This window comes from Marmota flaviventris, chromosome 13, assembly GCF_047511675.1.
Source record: "Marmota flaviventris isolate mMarFla1 chromosome 13, mMarFla1.hap1, whole genome shotgun sequence".
In the NCBI taxonomy this organism is placed as follows: domain Eukaryota; kingdom Metazoa; phylum Chordata; class Mammalia; order Rodentia; family Sciuridae; genus Marmota; species Marmota flaviventris.
In genome coordinates this window covers 97503650-97519402 of record NC_092510.1, presented here as the reverse complement: position 1 = coordinate 97519402, position 15753 = coordinate 97503650, and the positions used below count along the sequence as shown (strand labels likewise).

The window sequence follows — 15753 nt, the reverse complement described above, 5'->3', positions numbered from 1 at the left end:
GAACCGCCCTGGATACGCCTCCCCAGGTTATTTCGCTTCGTGCCGCTTTAGCTACAGGAAGCAATTTCGCGTTGGATGCTGGGATCTTGGTGATGTGGCCCCCCCCCACTACTTCCCCTCCCCGCCCCGGTATGTCGGAAGAGACCAGACAGAGCAAATTGGCCGCGGCCAAGAAAAAGGTAAAACGCGCCGGGTCGCGGCCCCTCGAGCCAGACAGACCGAGTCCTTCCGACGGCCGGACCGTGGCCAGAGTCTGTGCCATTCCTGAGGCACACGGGGCGAGCCCCTGGGCGCCCCTCAGCTCCCCCTACTAAAGTCTTCTCAGCCAGCCCCGCCCCCTCAACAGCCCAGCCCCCGCCCTCGCCAGTCGCCCCTGGGTGACTTTGGCCGGTGACTCCAGGGCTCTCCGCTCCAGGCGCGGCCCCGGCTTCCTGCCGCCCCAAATTGGACCTCCCTGGGCTCCCTGGTCGTCAAGGACCTCGGTCCCAGCCCTGCGCTTCCCTCCCCCACCGTGGAGTAGCGACTCGGGCGTCGGTAGGGAGGAGTGGAATGTAGTTACGTCACAGTCCCCCTCGGAACTGTCATTACCACCGCGAGCTCGGCCTGTGATCTTCCGACCTGGTCCCCTAAGTGTCTTCATTCCCTTTGGGCTTCTCTGGTCTGGGCACAGATTTCCACCTGGAAGGGAACTCTCAGGTCTGTGGGACCTAGTGCTGAGAGGTTTTAGGCTTCCTTCCTTCCAACTCACACAGTGATAACTCAGAAAGCCTACACACTTCACCAATGAGCTAATAAAAACGTTGACAGTATCTCCCGATGACCATGGAAGAACAGGTTTGGGTTCTTCCTAAACCTGGGATTTTTCTCCCAGGTGTCTACCTTCCAGAATGGCTTAAAAATTTATTTTTTCCTGACATCTTTACATTCGAATTCGCTGAGATTCTGGGACCAGGGTGCCCTTCATTCAATGTTTGCTGGAGTGAGGTCTGTTTGTCTAATGTGGAACTGGTCCTGGGAACTGAGCTTCACAGTTTGCATCTTCCCCAATTCATCTTCACAACTTGGGGTGCAGAGTGCTCTGGGATAATAAATGTGAGGCATTTCTCTGAAGCATCATTTTATTTTCTTGAGAGCGATTAGACATTAATATATAGAGAGATGACATTTGTATAGATTTTTAAGATTGTAATAGACCTCTCTGAAATGATATTTGGGTGTGCTCTGTTGCCAGATTCGCTGGGGCTGTGTCTTTACTGCCTTCTGTTAGGATATGTTGATTTGTAAAACTTTGGGAAGTACTGGTGTGCAGCTTTAACAGAGGTATAAGCAGGACTCCAATGTTTGGCTTCTGAACTGCCCAGTGTACAGTTCCTGCTTACTTAATATTTACTTATCCACCCCTACCTCTGGCTTGCCCCTGGGAGCTGCTGCTTTATGGCGAACTCCAGAGCTGGGAGTCAGAAGATTGAACTTGAACTCCATTATTGTCTTTATAAAAAACTTCATGTTTGTAGTCCATCTTTTCAGTCCTTAATCATTGAAACACCTTGTGACATTGTTGATGACATTACATCAGATGGTACACATAAGAATATTTTATAAAAATTATAGAGGAAGATGTGAATATAGGGGCTCATTCTCATGAGTGTCACTGCTTCTCCTTTTCACAGCTGAGAGAGTATCAGCAGAAGAACAGTCCTGGTGTTCCTGCAGGAGCAAAGAAGAAAAAAAAGATAAAAAATGACAGTAGCCCTGAGACAACCACTGCTGGTGGTTGTCATTCACCTGAGGATGTGAGTTTTAGCTGGTCAGCCTCCCAGGGATTGGGGGTTCAAAGGGCAAAAAGGGTAATGGTTAAGATTGAAGAAGTGTCAGGTATTGGTTAAGAATTTGGGGTTTGAGGGCTGGGGCTCTAGTTCAGTGGCAGAGCACTTGCCTAGCATGTGTGAGGCACTGGGTTCAATCCTCAGCACCACATAAAAATAAACAAATAAAATAAAGGTATGCTGTCCATCTACAACTACAAAAAAATAAAAAAAAGAACTCTGGATTTGAGGGGCTGGGGTGGTAGCTCAATGACAGAGTGCTTGCCTACATATGTGAGGCACTGGGTTTGATCCTTAACCCCACATAAAAATAAAGACATGTTGTCCATCTAAAACTCCAAAAACATTATAAAAAAAGAATTTTGGTTTTTGAGAGCTGGGGGTGTCTCAGTTGTACGAGGCCCCTGGGTTCAATCCTTAGCACTGAAAAAAAATATATATATAATAGTTTTTATGTACACTTATGAAGCTTAAATGAGATTTATTGTTTTTATGTTTATTTCCTAATAGAGAGTCAGGTTTGGAGTAAACATTCAATAAATGGTAGTTGCTATTTGGTTTCCTCAGCCTTGGGGGCCAGGGGGAAGCCAGGCAATTGAGAACAGCTGCTTGCCATCAGGCTCTTCTTTTAGGATGCATCACTGCAAGAGCCCCAGGGTGTGGCAAGGAGAGCCCCAGGCTCCAGGATTGGAAGAATGTCTGAATTTTGAGTCTGTTTTTGCTATTAGCTTGCTGGGTAACCTCAGAAAATTATTTTCTTCCAGGGTCTCAGTTTCCTTATCTGTAAGATGATATGGTTGGATTAAATCATTGTTTTTCAAAGTTAATTTTTAGCTCTAGCTCCCTGTGTTCTAGTGAACCCTTACTTGGGAGTCTGGTTTTTGAAATGGAGATGGGCGTCTGGAGCTCTTCCAGATTACGCCCTGCATCCTAAGCCTGAGGAGAGGGTCTCATGTGCATATTAAGACTTGCACTGGTCAGGTAACTTGACTACATCACTCGGAATTTTACTATTTGTTTACTTTGATTGCTAGCTCTGGCAAGGCAGCAAGTGGCTTTTTGGAGGGATGGCACAGGCCCTGGTATTGGTCTCCTTTGCTCTTCTTCAGCATTTCATTTTCCTAAACCAACTTCTTCTCCCTTCCCTTGACTTTCTTGCCTCTCTCTAAGCCACTTCTTTCTTTCCCCCCACCCTTGTTTTTCCCTTTTCACCTCCTGTAGATTCAGGACATTCTGAAGGTGCTGGTGTCCGACCTTAACCATTCCAATGGGGTAGCGCTCCCCCCATTGGACAAGTGGAAGGTGAGGCAGTGCCGAGACCACCCTTTGGCTTCCTCTCTCCCAGCTGTGCATGCCTCTGAGGCTTCTCTGGTTTGGGGATCATTTGCCTCTGGCTTATTTTATGTTGCTGCCATTAACCCTCAGCCTGCTTACATCTGCTTCTTCACTTGCTTTGTTGATTGGGCTTTTTTCCTTCCCCACATCTTTTATCATCTTGGAGAAGGTGAAACATACCTTGAAGACTAAAACTAATTTGGGAATAACTTTGAGAGAAGGTGTGTGGAGCTTGAGCTTTTGAATGCCCAGTGTGGTGCTTTCAGACTGGGAGAGATTAAAAAACAAAACAACAGCAAAACTTTTTAGGTCTTGTCCTCTGTGTGTCCATCCCTAAAAGATCATTAGACCTTAAAAGTTTGTGATCTTCTTGAATTGATTACTTCATTGGGTTTGAAGTTTGGGAATGTAAGGTTAAGAAAAAGTGAGTTTGCATTATAGTTGCAAGGATTGAGGCTATTTTTTTCAGATCAACTAACTGAAAAGGATGTGAGGTTAACCAACAGATGAATGACCAGAAAACTCTGCCCCTAATCTCTCTTAAAAATCAGAGGACACCTGGCCATATTCATTTGGCCCTTCAAAGCACAGGCACTTTGTTAAACAGAGGCGAAAACAGACACAAGATAGGATGGATGCAGGCATAGGGAGGAGAGGCTTCTGAGAGAAGCTAGGGAGAATGTGGCACCATCCCAAATACTTAAGTGAGGGGAAATTGGTTCTGAATGGATTCAAGGATGGAGGAGGTGGCCACTTTGAGGTCACTTTGAAGATTAAAGGTGAGTAACATTCGTGCACATGGAGAGTGGGGAGGCAGAGGGAATGGAAGGGTCATGGTCAGCATTATGAGGTCATTATGAAGTCATAGAAGACCTTTCAGGAATGCAGGTAGCTCAGTCCAGGGGCAGGGTCTGGGTACACAGGGCTAGGCATTGGCCTCCATCAGATATTGTATTGGAACTTTCTGTTTAGCTAACTTGTCCAAGGACATCTGCCAAGCCAGAGCAATAGAGCTAAGACAGAGCCAGATCCTTTTGGAACTGGGCATAGGGAGAGGGATGACGGGTTGAAGAGTTTTCCAGTCATCATAGCTGTTCCCACCCAGGCGGTCAGGTCTACCCAGGTGCTATGACTCACTTTGTCAACTTGGAGGATATAAAGTGGCATGTGAGGTGGGAGCCTCAATAAGTCCTGCAGCTGTGTGTCTGGTGTTTGCCCTAGTGAGGGGCCAGCCACATAGGGAGTTGTTTTCTCTTCAGAACAATCCTAGTCTGTGCTAGTGTTCTGAGATTGTGCACCCAGCCTGTTACCCCTCTGTTGTGGAGGTGAAGACCTACTGTGTTTCAAAGCCTCGCTGCATCAATAACTGGTTCCCACAGAGGTTTTCTCCTCTAGGAATGCAGAGATGGGATTGCAGTCCCCTGAGTAGAGATAGTGGTGTCTCCAGAAATGGGGAATAATGGAGACAATGATTTCTAGTAGAACTAGATTATGGTGAAGGGAGTGGACTATGATACCAAGTCCATCACCCATAGTCTCTGCCCAGCAGGATCCCAGAGTTAGGGTCACAGTAATTCTCTAGAAGAACAGTGCATTTCTTCTCCCTGACTTGGGCACACTTTCCTTCCACCTGCTGTGGCTGCCATTGGCCCAAGCCTGTACCACCTTTTGCTGAGCCCCAGGGAGAACAAGGTCCTCAGGTATTTAGGAAGGGGGTCATGCAGCCCCTGCTTTGATCTTTGGCTGGCTGAAATGCTGCCAAGCAGTCTGAAGCCTGGGCTAATGGTATCTATACCCCCAGATGCTCCCAGCACATATGACTGTCCCTCTGACTGCAGCAACAATGTCCTGCCTGCTCTGCACCCTTGTGTCCATAGCAATGAAGCAGGTTCTCTCCTATATGGCCCCTGACCCCCTCCCCCTGTTCTGTGACAGGCACCCAAAGACCACACTGCTCCTGCACCACCAGCTGCTGATGACAGCGTGTCACTTGGCCGTGTCCCTTCCCCAGGTCCTACTCTCCCTAGCCTGGAGTTACCTCAGGTTTGTTCCTTTCCCTTTTTCCCACTATCTTCCTGTGTGCTTACTCATCCTCTTCCCAAAGGATAATGCTCATACGGACTCTCTTCTCTTCAAGTAGCTTGGTCTCTAGAGCCAGGTGCTCTTCCTGGGGACTGGGATGGGGAGGCCAAGACACAGCTTTTCTTTGAGGTTTGGGGAGATGGAAAGTTATTGGAATGAGGTTGGCTCACCCTGTCCCTGGGTGATTTTTACTAGAAGTTGAATGACCACATCATGTGTTTCTTCCCAAACAGAACCATGATGCCGACATTGGTCCTAATATTATGGATGAAACAAAGTGAGTATCTCCTACTGGCGCAGCAGACCCTAGGCCACAGGAGTCAGGGATGGCCACCACCCATGAACTTTTTCCCATGGAGCCATCTCTACCCCTGACCCTGTGTCTCCATCTCTAGGACTTTCTCATCAACTGAGAGCCTGCGACAACTTTCTCAACAGCTCAATGGTCTTGTGTCTGAGGTACCCAAGAAATTAGGGTCCATAAGGGAGCAGAGGTGGGGAGGAGAAGTTCAGATAAGGGACTGGATATATATGTTTGATGCCATCATTTATTCAGGTGCAAAAAACACAGATGAGAGCTGCTTGGAAGGGGGAAGCCTGATGGGGGCGTAGGAACCCTGAGAAGTTGGCACAAAGGGGTTATGGGAATAGGGGTCCAACATGGCCAGGGAAGATTTTGCTAGTTGAAAGGGAAGAAAGGAAGTCAGGGCTTAGACATTGAGAGGAAATGAGCATCTCCATGTGACCTCTCATCTCTTCTAGTCTACGTCATACATCAATGGAGAAGGCCTCTCATCATCTGCTAACATGAAGGATCTGGAGGTGAGTGACCCTGGCCCCTGGCCCAGTGGACCCTGCAGGCCAGCTCCTATCTTCTCCCACAGTGGGGCCTGGGTGCCCTGCTGCCAGCTGAGACAGTCCACACACCCCCCAACCCTAATGATGCTCTCTCTACCTCTTCCCCCAACCCTCCTCCAACTCCTCCTCTCTGCATGCGCCTCAGAGCCGGTACCAAGAGCTAGCAGTAGCCCTGGACTCCAGCTATCTAACAAACAAACAACTCAGTAGCAAGATAGAGGAATTGGTAAGAGTCCAGTGGGATCCCCTGGTTTCATGCTGCCAATCCTGGGCTCCAGTTTCCCTTGGGGCTCTGCAGTAAGGGGCTGGGGGCCCCTGGTGCCAAGGGGAATGGGGTGCTGGGGGGCCTAGGTCTCAGCTGGAGAGACCTCAGAGCATAGAGCATTCCGCATGGCTCTTTCTTTTGCTTCCCTCTCTGTGTCCTCTCTCTCCTCAAGACCATTCCTTGAGTCCTTGCCCCACTTGCCCTGAGGTTGTCGCTCCAGGAGGAGCCTAAGCCTAAATGGCTGTCAGGAGCCCCGCATCCTGCCCTGGTTCAGTCCTTAATTTGCTCTCTTTGATTTTGGACTAACCACTTCTCCCTGAGCTTGAGTTTCCCACAGAGGTAGAATTAAAGGAAATCAAAGGTCCCTTTCAGCTCTGAGCATCATAGACTTAAAGGCTCATTGGAATATAAGCACCAAGGAGAAGAGGGGTCTTTGTCCATCCTTCTTCTTCCTATAGCCCTACTGTTCAGAATTTTACCTGGCCCATAGGATGTGCTCAGTTGCCAAGGGAACGCACCCTCCTGAGTCACAAGCTGCAGGGGGTAGTCTTTGTTTCTCCAACTCCATTTCTGGAGATTTATGGTATTGTCCTTTAAAGAGAACTCAGATTCAGCCCCTCCCTTGCATAGCTGTGAGCGAACACCAGTCAACACCCAAATTCTCTTTCTTTGGGAGCTTGAATTAGTTGATGTCCCCATGGGATCTGACAACTTCTTTTAGACCCATCCCTGGCACTTGCCTGCCCCATCCTGATCTGGAGAGTGGCATAAAAGGGATCAACCCCAATTACCTTCCTTTGACTTTTTCCCCACAGAAACAGCAGAACCAAGACACTCTGGATCAACTGGAAAAAGTAATGTGATTTCTGTGTTTGCTTCTTGCATGGCTCCTGGGATTGGGGTAGGACTCAGGTAGAGGCCGCAGTCTTGTCCTGCCCACTCCTAGCCTGGATAAGGCTCACTGCCCATCCCTCCATGGCCCACCCTGTCCCACTCAGGGTACCTCATACTCAGGTCTCATTTGTGGGCCTGCTTGGGCCACTGAGGTTCTCTGGGGCATGGTCTTTGCTGTTCCATCTCTGCCTCCCCCAGTAAGAGCTGCTTCTTCCTCTGCCTCTAGGAGAAAAAGGCGTGTCAAGAGAAGTTGGCAAAGGAGCAGGGAGTTCTAAGGGAACAGTTGCAGGTGAGTGGACAGTGCCATGTGTCCCCTATGTTCCCTGGAAAACACCTCTTTCCTCCTCCTCAGCACTTGTTTTGGTTATTCTCTGAAAGGTTCACATCCAGACCATAGGAATTCTGGTGTCTGAGAAAGCAGAATTACAGACAGCCCTGGCTCATACTCAGCACGCAGCCAGGCAGAAAGCAGGTGGGAGTCCGGGGACCTCTTCAACCTTCAGTCTGACACTTTGGCGGGCCTGTGGGTAATTTCTTGAGGCTTCATCTCGACCTCTCATTCCAGGAGAGTCTGAGGGTCTTGCTGGCCGTCTGCAGTCTTCCCAACAGCGTGTGGGAGAGCTGGAACGGACTCTGTCTGCTGTTTCCACACAGCAAAAGAAGGCAGACAGGGTGAGCCCAGCCTTCTGCCCCGCCACCAGCAGCCTAACCTTTCCAGTGCAGGAGTGAGCATAAGGGCCCTTCTGCGGATGGAGCATCTTGCTGCTCAGAATGCAGCATGGGCCGTTTCTTGCTGCTTTGTGTGGTGTGGTTGGTAGTGGAAGCCTGGGGATGAGTCAGGTGCTCTGCACAGTGAGCACTGGATATGAAGCCCTGAGGGTGGGAAGCCCATCATGCCCTTAGCCTGCTGTGGCCTCTGCCAGGTGCTAGGAGAAGGGGATATATGATGCATGGGCTGTGAAGGTTCCCAAGAACTTAGTATGTTTCTGTTTGTGGAGAGAGAGGGGGCATGTGTGTAATATACATAAAACATGTCTGGAATACATAAACTCAGGGAGAGGAACAGGGTGGCTAAGACATATATCACTTCTTTTTTTGTGGGGGGGCAGGTACTGGGGATTGAACCCAGGGGTTCACATCCCTAGCTTTTTTTATTTTTTGACTCAGGGTCTCAGTAAGTTGCTTAGGTCCTTGCTGAGGCTGGCTTTGTACTTGTAATCCTCCTGCCTCAGCCTCCCAAGTCTGGGATTATAGGTGTATGTCCCCACACCTAGTGACATTTCACTTCTGTACCTTCTGTGTTTTGGACTATGTGAATGTACCATCCAATCAAATTGTGAACAACAGATTTAACTTCCTTTCTTCTAACTATACCCCCATCCCTGTGTGGGGACCAGGATGTTCAAATTTGAGCTCTGCATAAGTGATCCCAGACAGGCCACTTAGCTTCTTACAGGCTGTGTTTCACCTACAAAATGGAGATAACCAGTAACTGCCTCATATGGTGGTTATAAAGATAAAGTGGGATCATTAGCATGATGCCTGGTGAAGCACTTAGTATAGATAATTACAGCTAGTAGTAATAACAGTAACCACCAGTATTAGATACATTGTAGATCTTTTATCTGCTAGATCTTTTTCCCCTATCTCTTCTACCCTTATTGAGTTCTTTTTTTTTTTTTTTTTGGTACTGGGGATTGAACTCGAGGGCACTCAACCACTGAGCCACATCCCCAGCCCTATTTTATATTTTATTTAGGGACAGGTTCTCACTGAGTTACTTAGTGCCTCCCTTTTGCTGAGGCTGACTTTGAACTCGCGATCTTCCTGCCTCAGCCTCCCAAACTGTTGGGCTTATAGGCGTGTGCCATCATGCTGAGCCTTACTGAGTTCTTATTCAAAACAAATGAGTAGTCAAGCAGGGTGGTGATCTGGTGATCTCCTGTGATCTCAGCACCTTGGGGAGTTGAGGCAGGAGAATTACAAGTTCAATGCCAACCTCTTTGTGAGACCCTGTCTCAAAATTAAAAAAATAAAAAAGGCTAGAAATGTACCTCAATGATAAAGCACCCCTGGGTTCAATCCCCAACACCAAAAAATAAACAAACAGATAAATAAAAGTCAAAGCAAACAAGAGGGCTTGGGATGTATTTCAGTGATAGAGCACTTGCCTAGCATGCTTTGGGCCCTGGGTTTTGTTGCCTGCACCAGGAAAACAACAAATCAAGGCCGAGTTTGGTGGTACACCTTTAGTCCCAAGTACAGAGGAGCAGAATAATCATTTGAGCCCAGGAATTAAATACCAGCAGGGATAACGTCTTGGGACACTCCCTATCACACAAATCAAAGCAAACACTCATGAAAACATAAACGAACCCTGGGCTTAGCAATGCCTTGGAAAACTGTCAAGTGTGATTGAGGGTGAGGATGTGTCACTCTGGAATAGTTACTGTGGTTAGAGTGCTGGCTGCCTCTTTGGCCTGCCAGATCCTGACTTTGTTTTCTGTATTTGCAGCACAACAAGGAGCTAACCAAAGAGAGAGATGCCCTCAGGCTGGAGTTGTACAAGAACAAGTAGGAAGGGGAAGGAGAATGGGCAGTCCAGGACTTTAGTGAGATTGTGGGGGTGGGGGAGGGGGTGGGAGGTGAACATGGGGAGGAGGTTTTATAGGCTTGGATGTGTCCAAAGCCAAACTGTAGTCCCAGCCTCTGCTTCATTCCTGGGGCAGCCTCAGGCAACTCGTATCTTCTCTGTGGTCTGTCACCTGTGTCTCCTGATTCCTGGAGTCCCTTCTAATGCCATGGTTCTGTGGTTGTGTGGCAAGGGCAATGGGTTGGTCACCGAAATTTCTCTTCCTGTTCTTGGTGCATCCCTTACTGTGCTACCTCTGACTACAGCATAAATAACGAGGACCTGAAGCAGCAGAACTCAGAATTGGAAGAGAAGCTCCGTGTGGTGCTGGCAGAGAAAGCAGCTATGCAGCTGGGGGCGGAGGAGCTCCAAAAGAAGCTGGAGATGTCTGAGCTGCTGCTGCAACAAGTGAGGCAGCAGCCCCAGCAGCCCGAGCACTGGCTCCGTGCGGTCGTCAGGGTGGCCTCCAGCCAAGAGCTGGAAAATTTGGGTTCTTATCTGGTCCTGCCATAGAATCTTCCAGAGATGGTTAAAATCCACAAATGGGAGCCCTGCCCAGACCTGTGGAATCAGAATCTCAATGATATGGCTTTTTAAATTTTTATTTTTAAATCATCTTGGTTGAACACCATCGTGTTGTGGATTTCCTCTATATGGTTACCCAGTAGTCTGTTCCCTCTCCTGAGGGTTCAGCCAGCACTTTTATTATGTGGTAATGACCCTGAGTCGTACACTGATCTAGTTCACACCCTGTGGAGGCATCATGTGGAACACCTGGGCTCCCCAGATCTAAACTTCTCACTTTCCCCACTTCAGTTCTCTAGCCGGTCTGAAGCCCCTGATAGTAACCAGCAGTTACAGCAGGCCGTAGAGGAGCGGGCACAGCTGGAGAAACATGTGGGGCAGGTAGGCTTTGCAGAGGGAGGGATATGGGAGGAAGATGACTCCAGGTGGCCAGGAGCAGGTAACAACCAGTGACAGTCCTTCCTAATTTCTGTGCTCATTCTTGTTAGCAGATGGAGTTACTGAAACAACTGCAGGTGGAGAGAGACCACTATGCAGAGAACCTGAAAGGAGATAACGCCATGTGGCAGCAGAGGATGCAGCAGATGTCAGAGCAGGTGAGGCCTGACCTCAGATGGCTTGCTGGGTTTCCCTGGTGTGTCCTGCTGTGGAGTGCAACCAGGAGAGGGGTCCATGTTCTGGATTTTTGGAGGTGGGGGCAGAGAGGGAGTCGGGGCCAGGGTCCTCCATGCCCTCCCTCTCTCTGCTCTTTCCCCCTGTGCCTGAGGCAGCTGCGCACATTGAGGGAGGAGAAAGAACAGAGTGAGAGTCGGGTTCAGGAGTTGGAGACCAACTTGGCAGAACTGAGGAGCCAGATGGGTGAGTGGGGACGAGGGTCACCTGGAGCCCGGAGTGTGTGAGGGCTTGGGGGTGGCTTAGACTACCCCAGGGAGAGGAGTGATTTCAAGGACACTGTGGCAGAGGGAAAGGGGTCTGTGCCAGGAGATGGATGGCAAATCTTATCACCTCTCTGAGCAGCAGTGTGTTTCCATCTTCAGAGAGGGATGGTGTGCCCACTGCCAGTCCCCCACAGTTGACTTGAGCATGGCAGTGTAAGGAACTATATTGGGAAATGACTTGAAGGATTGACCATCATCTAGGCATGAGGAACTATTAGGAAGGCAAGGTTTGAAGTGAGGAGCCTGAATTAAGAGCTGCGGACCCACGAAGAGGGTTCTGAAAAGCCAGAGGTCCAAGTCCCTTATTGTGTGCTTCCTTTCTCAGTGGAGCCCCCACCCGTGGAGCCCCCACCCGGGCCCTCAGAGGCAGAGCAGCAGCTGCAGGCAGATGTGGAGCAGCTGCAAAAGGAACTGGAGAACCTGGCTGGACAGCTCCATGCCCAGGTGCAGGATAACAATAGTCTGAGTCGCCTGAATCGGGAGCAGGAGGAGCGGCTGCTGGAGCTCGAGCGTGCTGCGGAGCTCTGGGGCAAGCAGGAGCGCAAGCAGATTCTGGAGAGCATGCAGAACGACCGCACCACCATCAGCCGCGCACTCTCCCAGAACCGCAAGCTCAAGGAGCAGCTGGCGGAGCTGCAGAACGGCTTCGTGAGGCTGGTGCGTGGCCCATGGGCTCACAGGCCTTCCCCATCAAGTCCTTCTGGGCCTTTCTGTCTTGGCCTTCACCCCACCCCGCCCCCCATGGTGGCTGTGAAGCACCCTGCGAGCTAAAGGCCTCGCTCAGGTGTCTGTGCGGGGAGGGATAACTCTTTGACTGTGGCAGGTGGACACCCTGGGGTCTCTAGCTGCATTGTATGGCACTGATTCCTGCTTTCTGTTCAGTCGAATGAGAACATGGAGATCACCAGTGCGCTGCAGTCAGAGCAGCACGTCAAGAAGGAGCTGGCCAAGAAGTTGGGTCAGCTGCAGGAGAAGCTGGGAGAGCTAAAGGAGACGGTAACCCTTGCCCCATGTGCCCTCACTGTAGGGGAAGAGACAGCCATGATGGGAGGCTTTATTGCTTCACACAGCTAACCCTGGTTTCTTTAGCTTCAGTTACTGGGCACTAGTAGGGTGCACTTAATAGGTGTGTGGCTCTCTTTGCTTTTCCACATCTGTGGCCTGAAGTTCCGGTGGTGGGGAAAGATGGTTACAAAGCGTGAGGCTAAGTGTTGGAGGCATGGGGCTCTGTTACCCTCCACCACCAACCACCACCGTCACTTATGGGCTGGGATCAAGAACTGGAAGCAAGTCACACTTGCCCTTACACCCAGGGCCTTCCCACAGGTGGAGCTGAAGAGCCAGGAGGCTCAGGGTCTGCAACAGCAGCGAGACCAGTACCTGTCTCACCTGCAGCAGTACGTGGCTGCCTATCAGCAGCTGACCTCCGAGAAGGAGGCGCTGCACAAGCAGGTTCTGCTGCAGACTCAGCTTATGGACCGGCTGCAGCATGAGGAGGTGCAGGGCAAGATGGCAGTGGAGATGGCCCGCCAGGAGTTGCAGGAGACCCAGGTGAGGGGGCTGCTGAGGCCGGGCCCGTAAGTGGAGGACCTGGCCATTCTGTGCCTTCTCACTCTCTTCCCAATCCCGTAGGAGCGCCTAGAAGCCACCAGTCAGCAAAACCAACAGCTACAGGCCCAGCTGAGCCTCCTGGCTCTCCCTGGGGAAGGTGAGTGAAACCATCCTGAGGAGGGGAGCCTGAAGAGGGACTGTGGTGGAACAGAGTTGAGGAGTTAGAGGAAGACTTCGGAACGTGCTGTTAATCTCTGGGGAGGCTGGCCCAGGGGTACACAGTGAGGGGGCAGAAGTGGACCCTTTTTTTCCTGGGCCTTCCCTTGGGTTGTCTGAGGGATCCCTCTGGCTGTCTGCAGTAGAAGATGAAATGGACGAGGAAGAAAAGGAGGAGGCGGCTTCTCGGCCCAGTTTGACCATCCCAGAGGACCTGGACAGCCGAGAGGCCATGGTGAGCTGTGCTCTCCTGTCCCTTCCCCAGCTCACCTTTTCTGCCTCCCTCTGTGGTCCCTCTGGATGTCCTGATACCTTGGTTTTTCCCACTCCCATTTCCACCAACACCCACACCTCCCGTGGAGACAGGGATTGGATACGTGCCCCCCTAGGAAAAATAGTGACCCACTGAGGCCCAGGGGAGGGCTGCTCTGCTCTCTGCTCCCTGGTTTGTCCCGAGCATTTTTTCAATAAAAAGGACATGTCTGCCTCTAGGTGGTATTTTTTAATGCGGCTCTAGCCAATGCCGAGGAAGAGAAGGCACGGCTGCGCAGGCAGCTGAGGGAGCAGCAGACACGCTGCCGGCGCCTGGCTTATCTGGAAGCCACATCCCAGAGTGAGCCCACAGAGCAAGCCCTGGTCCCCAGGAGTGGGGACAATTGTGTGTCTGGGGAGAGCACTGAGGCTCTACAGATGGCCATGGAGAAGCTGCAGGTGAGTGAGCCTTTCCCAACAGAGGAAGTGTAGATACAGGACAGGTCCCTCCTGAGTCTTGACCCTGCTATTTTGGCCTCAGAGCCGCTTCCTGGAGGTCATGCAGGAGAAGGTGGAGCTCAAGGAGCTGGTGGAGGAACTGGAACATCGCTGCATCCAGCTCTCTGGAGAGACGGATACCATCGGTGAGCCCAGCTGGGGCCCAAGGCAGTGGGGGTTGCATAGGGGCCTGTTGGGGGAGCCCCAGCATCTGAGTCCTGTGCCCTGCCCTCCCTGCAGGAGAGTATATTGCCCTCTACCAAAATCAGAGGGCAGTGCTGAAGGAGCGCCACCGAGAGAAGGAGGAGTACATCAGCCGACTGGCGCAGGACAAGGAGGAGATGAAGGTAGGAGCCCCTGAACATCTCTTCTCTGCGGGCCTGCAGGCTGGGCGGGGGCCGGGATACTGAGCATCTCTCCCTTCAGGTCAAGTTGCTGGAGCTGCAGGAGCTGGTGCTGCGGCTTGTGGGGGAGCGTAACGAGTGGCAGGGCAAGTTTCTGGCAGCGGCCCAGAGTCCTGCTGAAACCACCACTCCAGAGCCAGCAAGCCCCCAGGAATTTGGAGCAACTGACAAGCAGGGTGGTGAGTAGAGACCTCAGGACGGGCTGACAGGAGGAGCAGCAGAGGGCTGCTCCGTGCTCAGAGGCCTTTCCTCTCTCCAAAGACCTTCAAGAGGTGAGCCTTGCTGACAGCGTGGAGCCGGCACAAGGAGAGGCTGGGGCGGCTTCTCCCCCTGAGAACCACACTGCGCAGCAGATCATACAGCTGCTGCGCAAGATCCAGAACCCCCAGGAACGCCTCGGCCTGGGCACCAACCCCTGCGTCCCCTTCTTCTACCGTGCCGATGACAATGATGAGGTTAAGATCATGGTCATCTAAGTCGGAGGCCGGGGAGGAGGGGCCAGGGACTTTTCCCCCACCTGTCCCTTACCCCCTTGTCCCTGCCATTCCTTCCCAGTTACCCTTTTACCCTTAGGACTAGCAAGTTAAGACCCCTAACAGGGGACAAACAGGTGCAGACCCTTTGCCACCTTGGCTAGGGCTGAGTCTTGATTTCTGGACTCTTGCTCCAGAAAGAGAGCCAGAGGCTCATAATTTTCTAGAGGGGCAGGGCTCTCTAGTGGCCCCCTTGCCCTCACCAAGCAGACCTTCATTTAGGGGGCTCTCTCCTCTTACAAGAGGCACTTTGGGGCAGGCAAGTTGGGCAGCATTTTCACAGCCCTTAAGATGGGGCTCACTGTAGGCCGGGCTGGGGCAGAGTCTGGCGGGGGCAGTCCTCCATTCAGCAGGGCTCCCGTCTTAGAGGCACTTTGGCAGGTCAGCTGGGCAGCATTCTCATGGGTCTTCAAACATTTAGGGTCACTGAAGGCTAGGCGAGGGCAGCGTGGGCGCAGGCAGTCCTGAGAGCTCCCATCCTCAGAAGTATCTTGGGCAGGGCTACTGGGCAGAATTCTCAGGCCTTATGACAGTTGAGGCTAACTGTAGGCCAGGCAGGGCAGAGGCTGCTGGGGGGGGTGGGCCTCCCCTCCCCCAGTGTACATATTGTACCTGTGTATCATTTTGTAAATTCTGGGGTAGGACTGCCCCCTGTATCATAGTTGGAGCTGGCAAATGGAGAGAAGGGTCTAATAATTATTTGGGATTGGGAAACTTATTTATTGATAGCATAGGACAAAGGAAGGAGGCAGGGATGGGGTTGTGGTGCCCTGGTGATGCAGCTCCTGTTTATTTTGCTTTTTATTTCGGAATAAATGGATTTAGCCATACCGCTCAGCCTTGGATTCCTGTTTGCCGTCCTGGGTCCTGGGTCCTGGGTCCTGCCAGCTGGCAGCACTAAGCAGGGAGTGGTCCTGCCAGCAGAGGGCAGGCTTCTGGACTGC

General features: G+C 51.3%; 1 protein-coding gene across 6 annotated transcripts; it reads left to right on the top strand.

Annotated features, from left to right (window-relative positions):
• Positions 1 to 52: 52 nt before the first annotated feature.
• Golga2 (golgin A2) lies at positions 53 to 15639 on the top strand. 6 transcript variants are annotated; one of them, XM_027943579.2, is made up of 27 exons: positions 53 to 179; positions 1671 to 1793; positions 3048 to 3128; positions 5097 to 5204; positions 5477 to 5520; positions 5639 to 5702; positions 6006 to 6065; positions 6247 to 6327; positions 7182 to 7220; positions 7487 to 7549; positions 7639 to 7732; positions 7826 to 7932; positions 9776 to 9834; positions 10159 to 10300; positions 10709 to 10798; positions 10909 to 11013; positions 11188 to 11275; positions 11681 to 12012; positions 12238 to 12351; positions 12682 to 12906; positions 12988 to 13063; positions 13266 to 13357; positions 13615 to 13833; positions 13916 to 14018; positions 14113 to 14219; positions 14299 to 14455; positions 14538 to 15639. In XM_027943579.2, exons 1-27 carry the CDS (start codon positions 93 to 95, stop codon positions 14750 to 14752), a joined length of 3075 nt encoding a protein of 1024 aa, XP_027799380.2. In that variant the 5' UTR covers positions 53 to 92; the 3' UTR covers positions 14753 to 15639. The 6 variants fall into 6 exon arrangements, with proteins under 6 accessions (XP_027799380.2, XP_027799371.2, XP_027799366.2 ...); XM_027943570.2 differs by having other exon boundaries at positions 10906 to 11013; positions 13269 to 13357; XM_027943565.2 differs by having other exon boundaries at positions 10906 to 11013.
• The last annotated feature ends 114 nt before the right edge of the window (positions 15640 to 15753 follow it).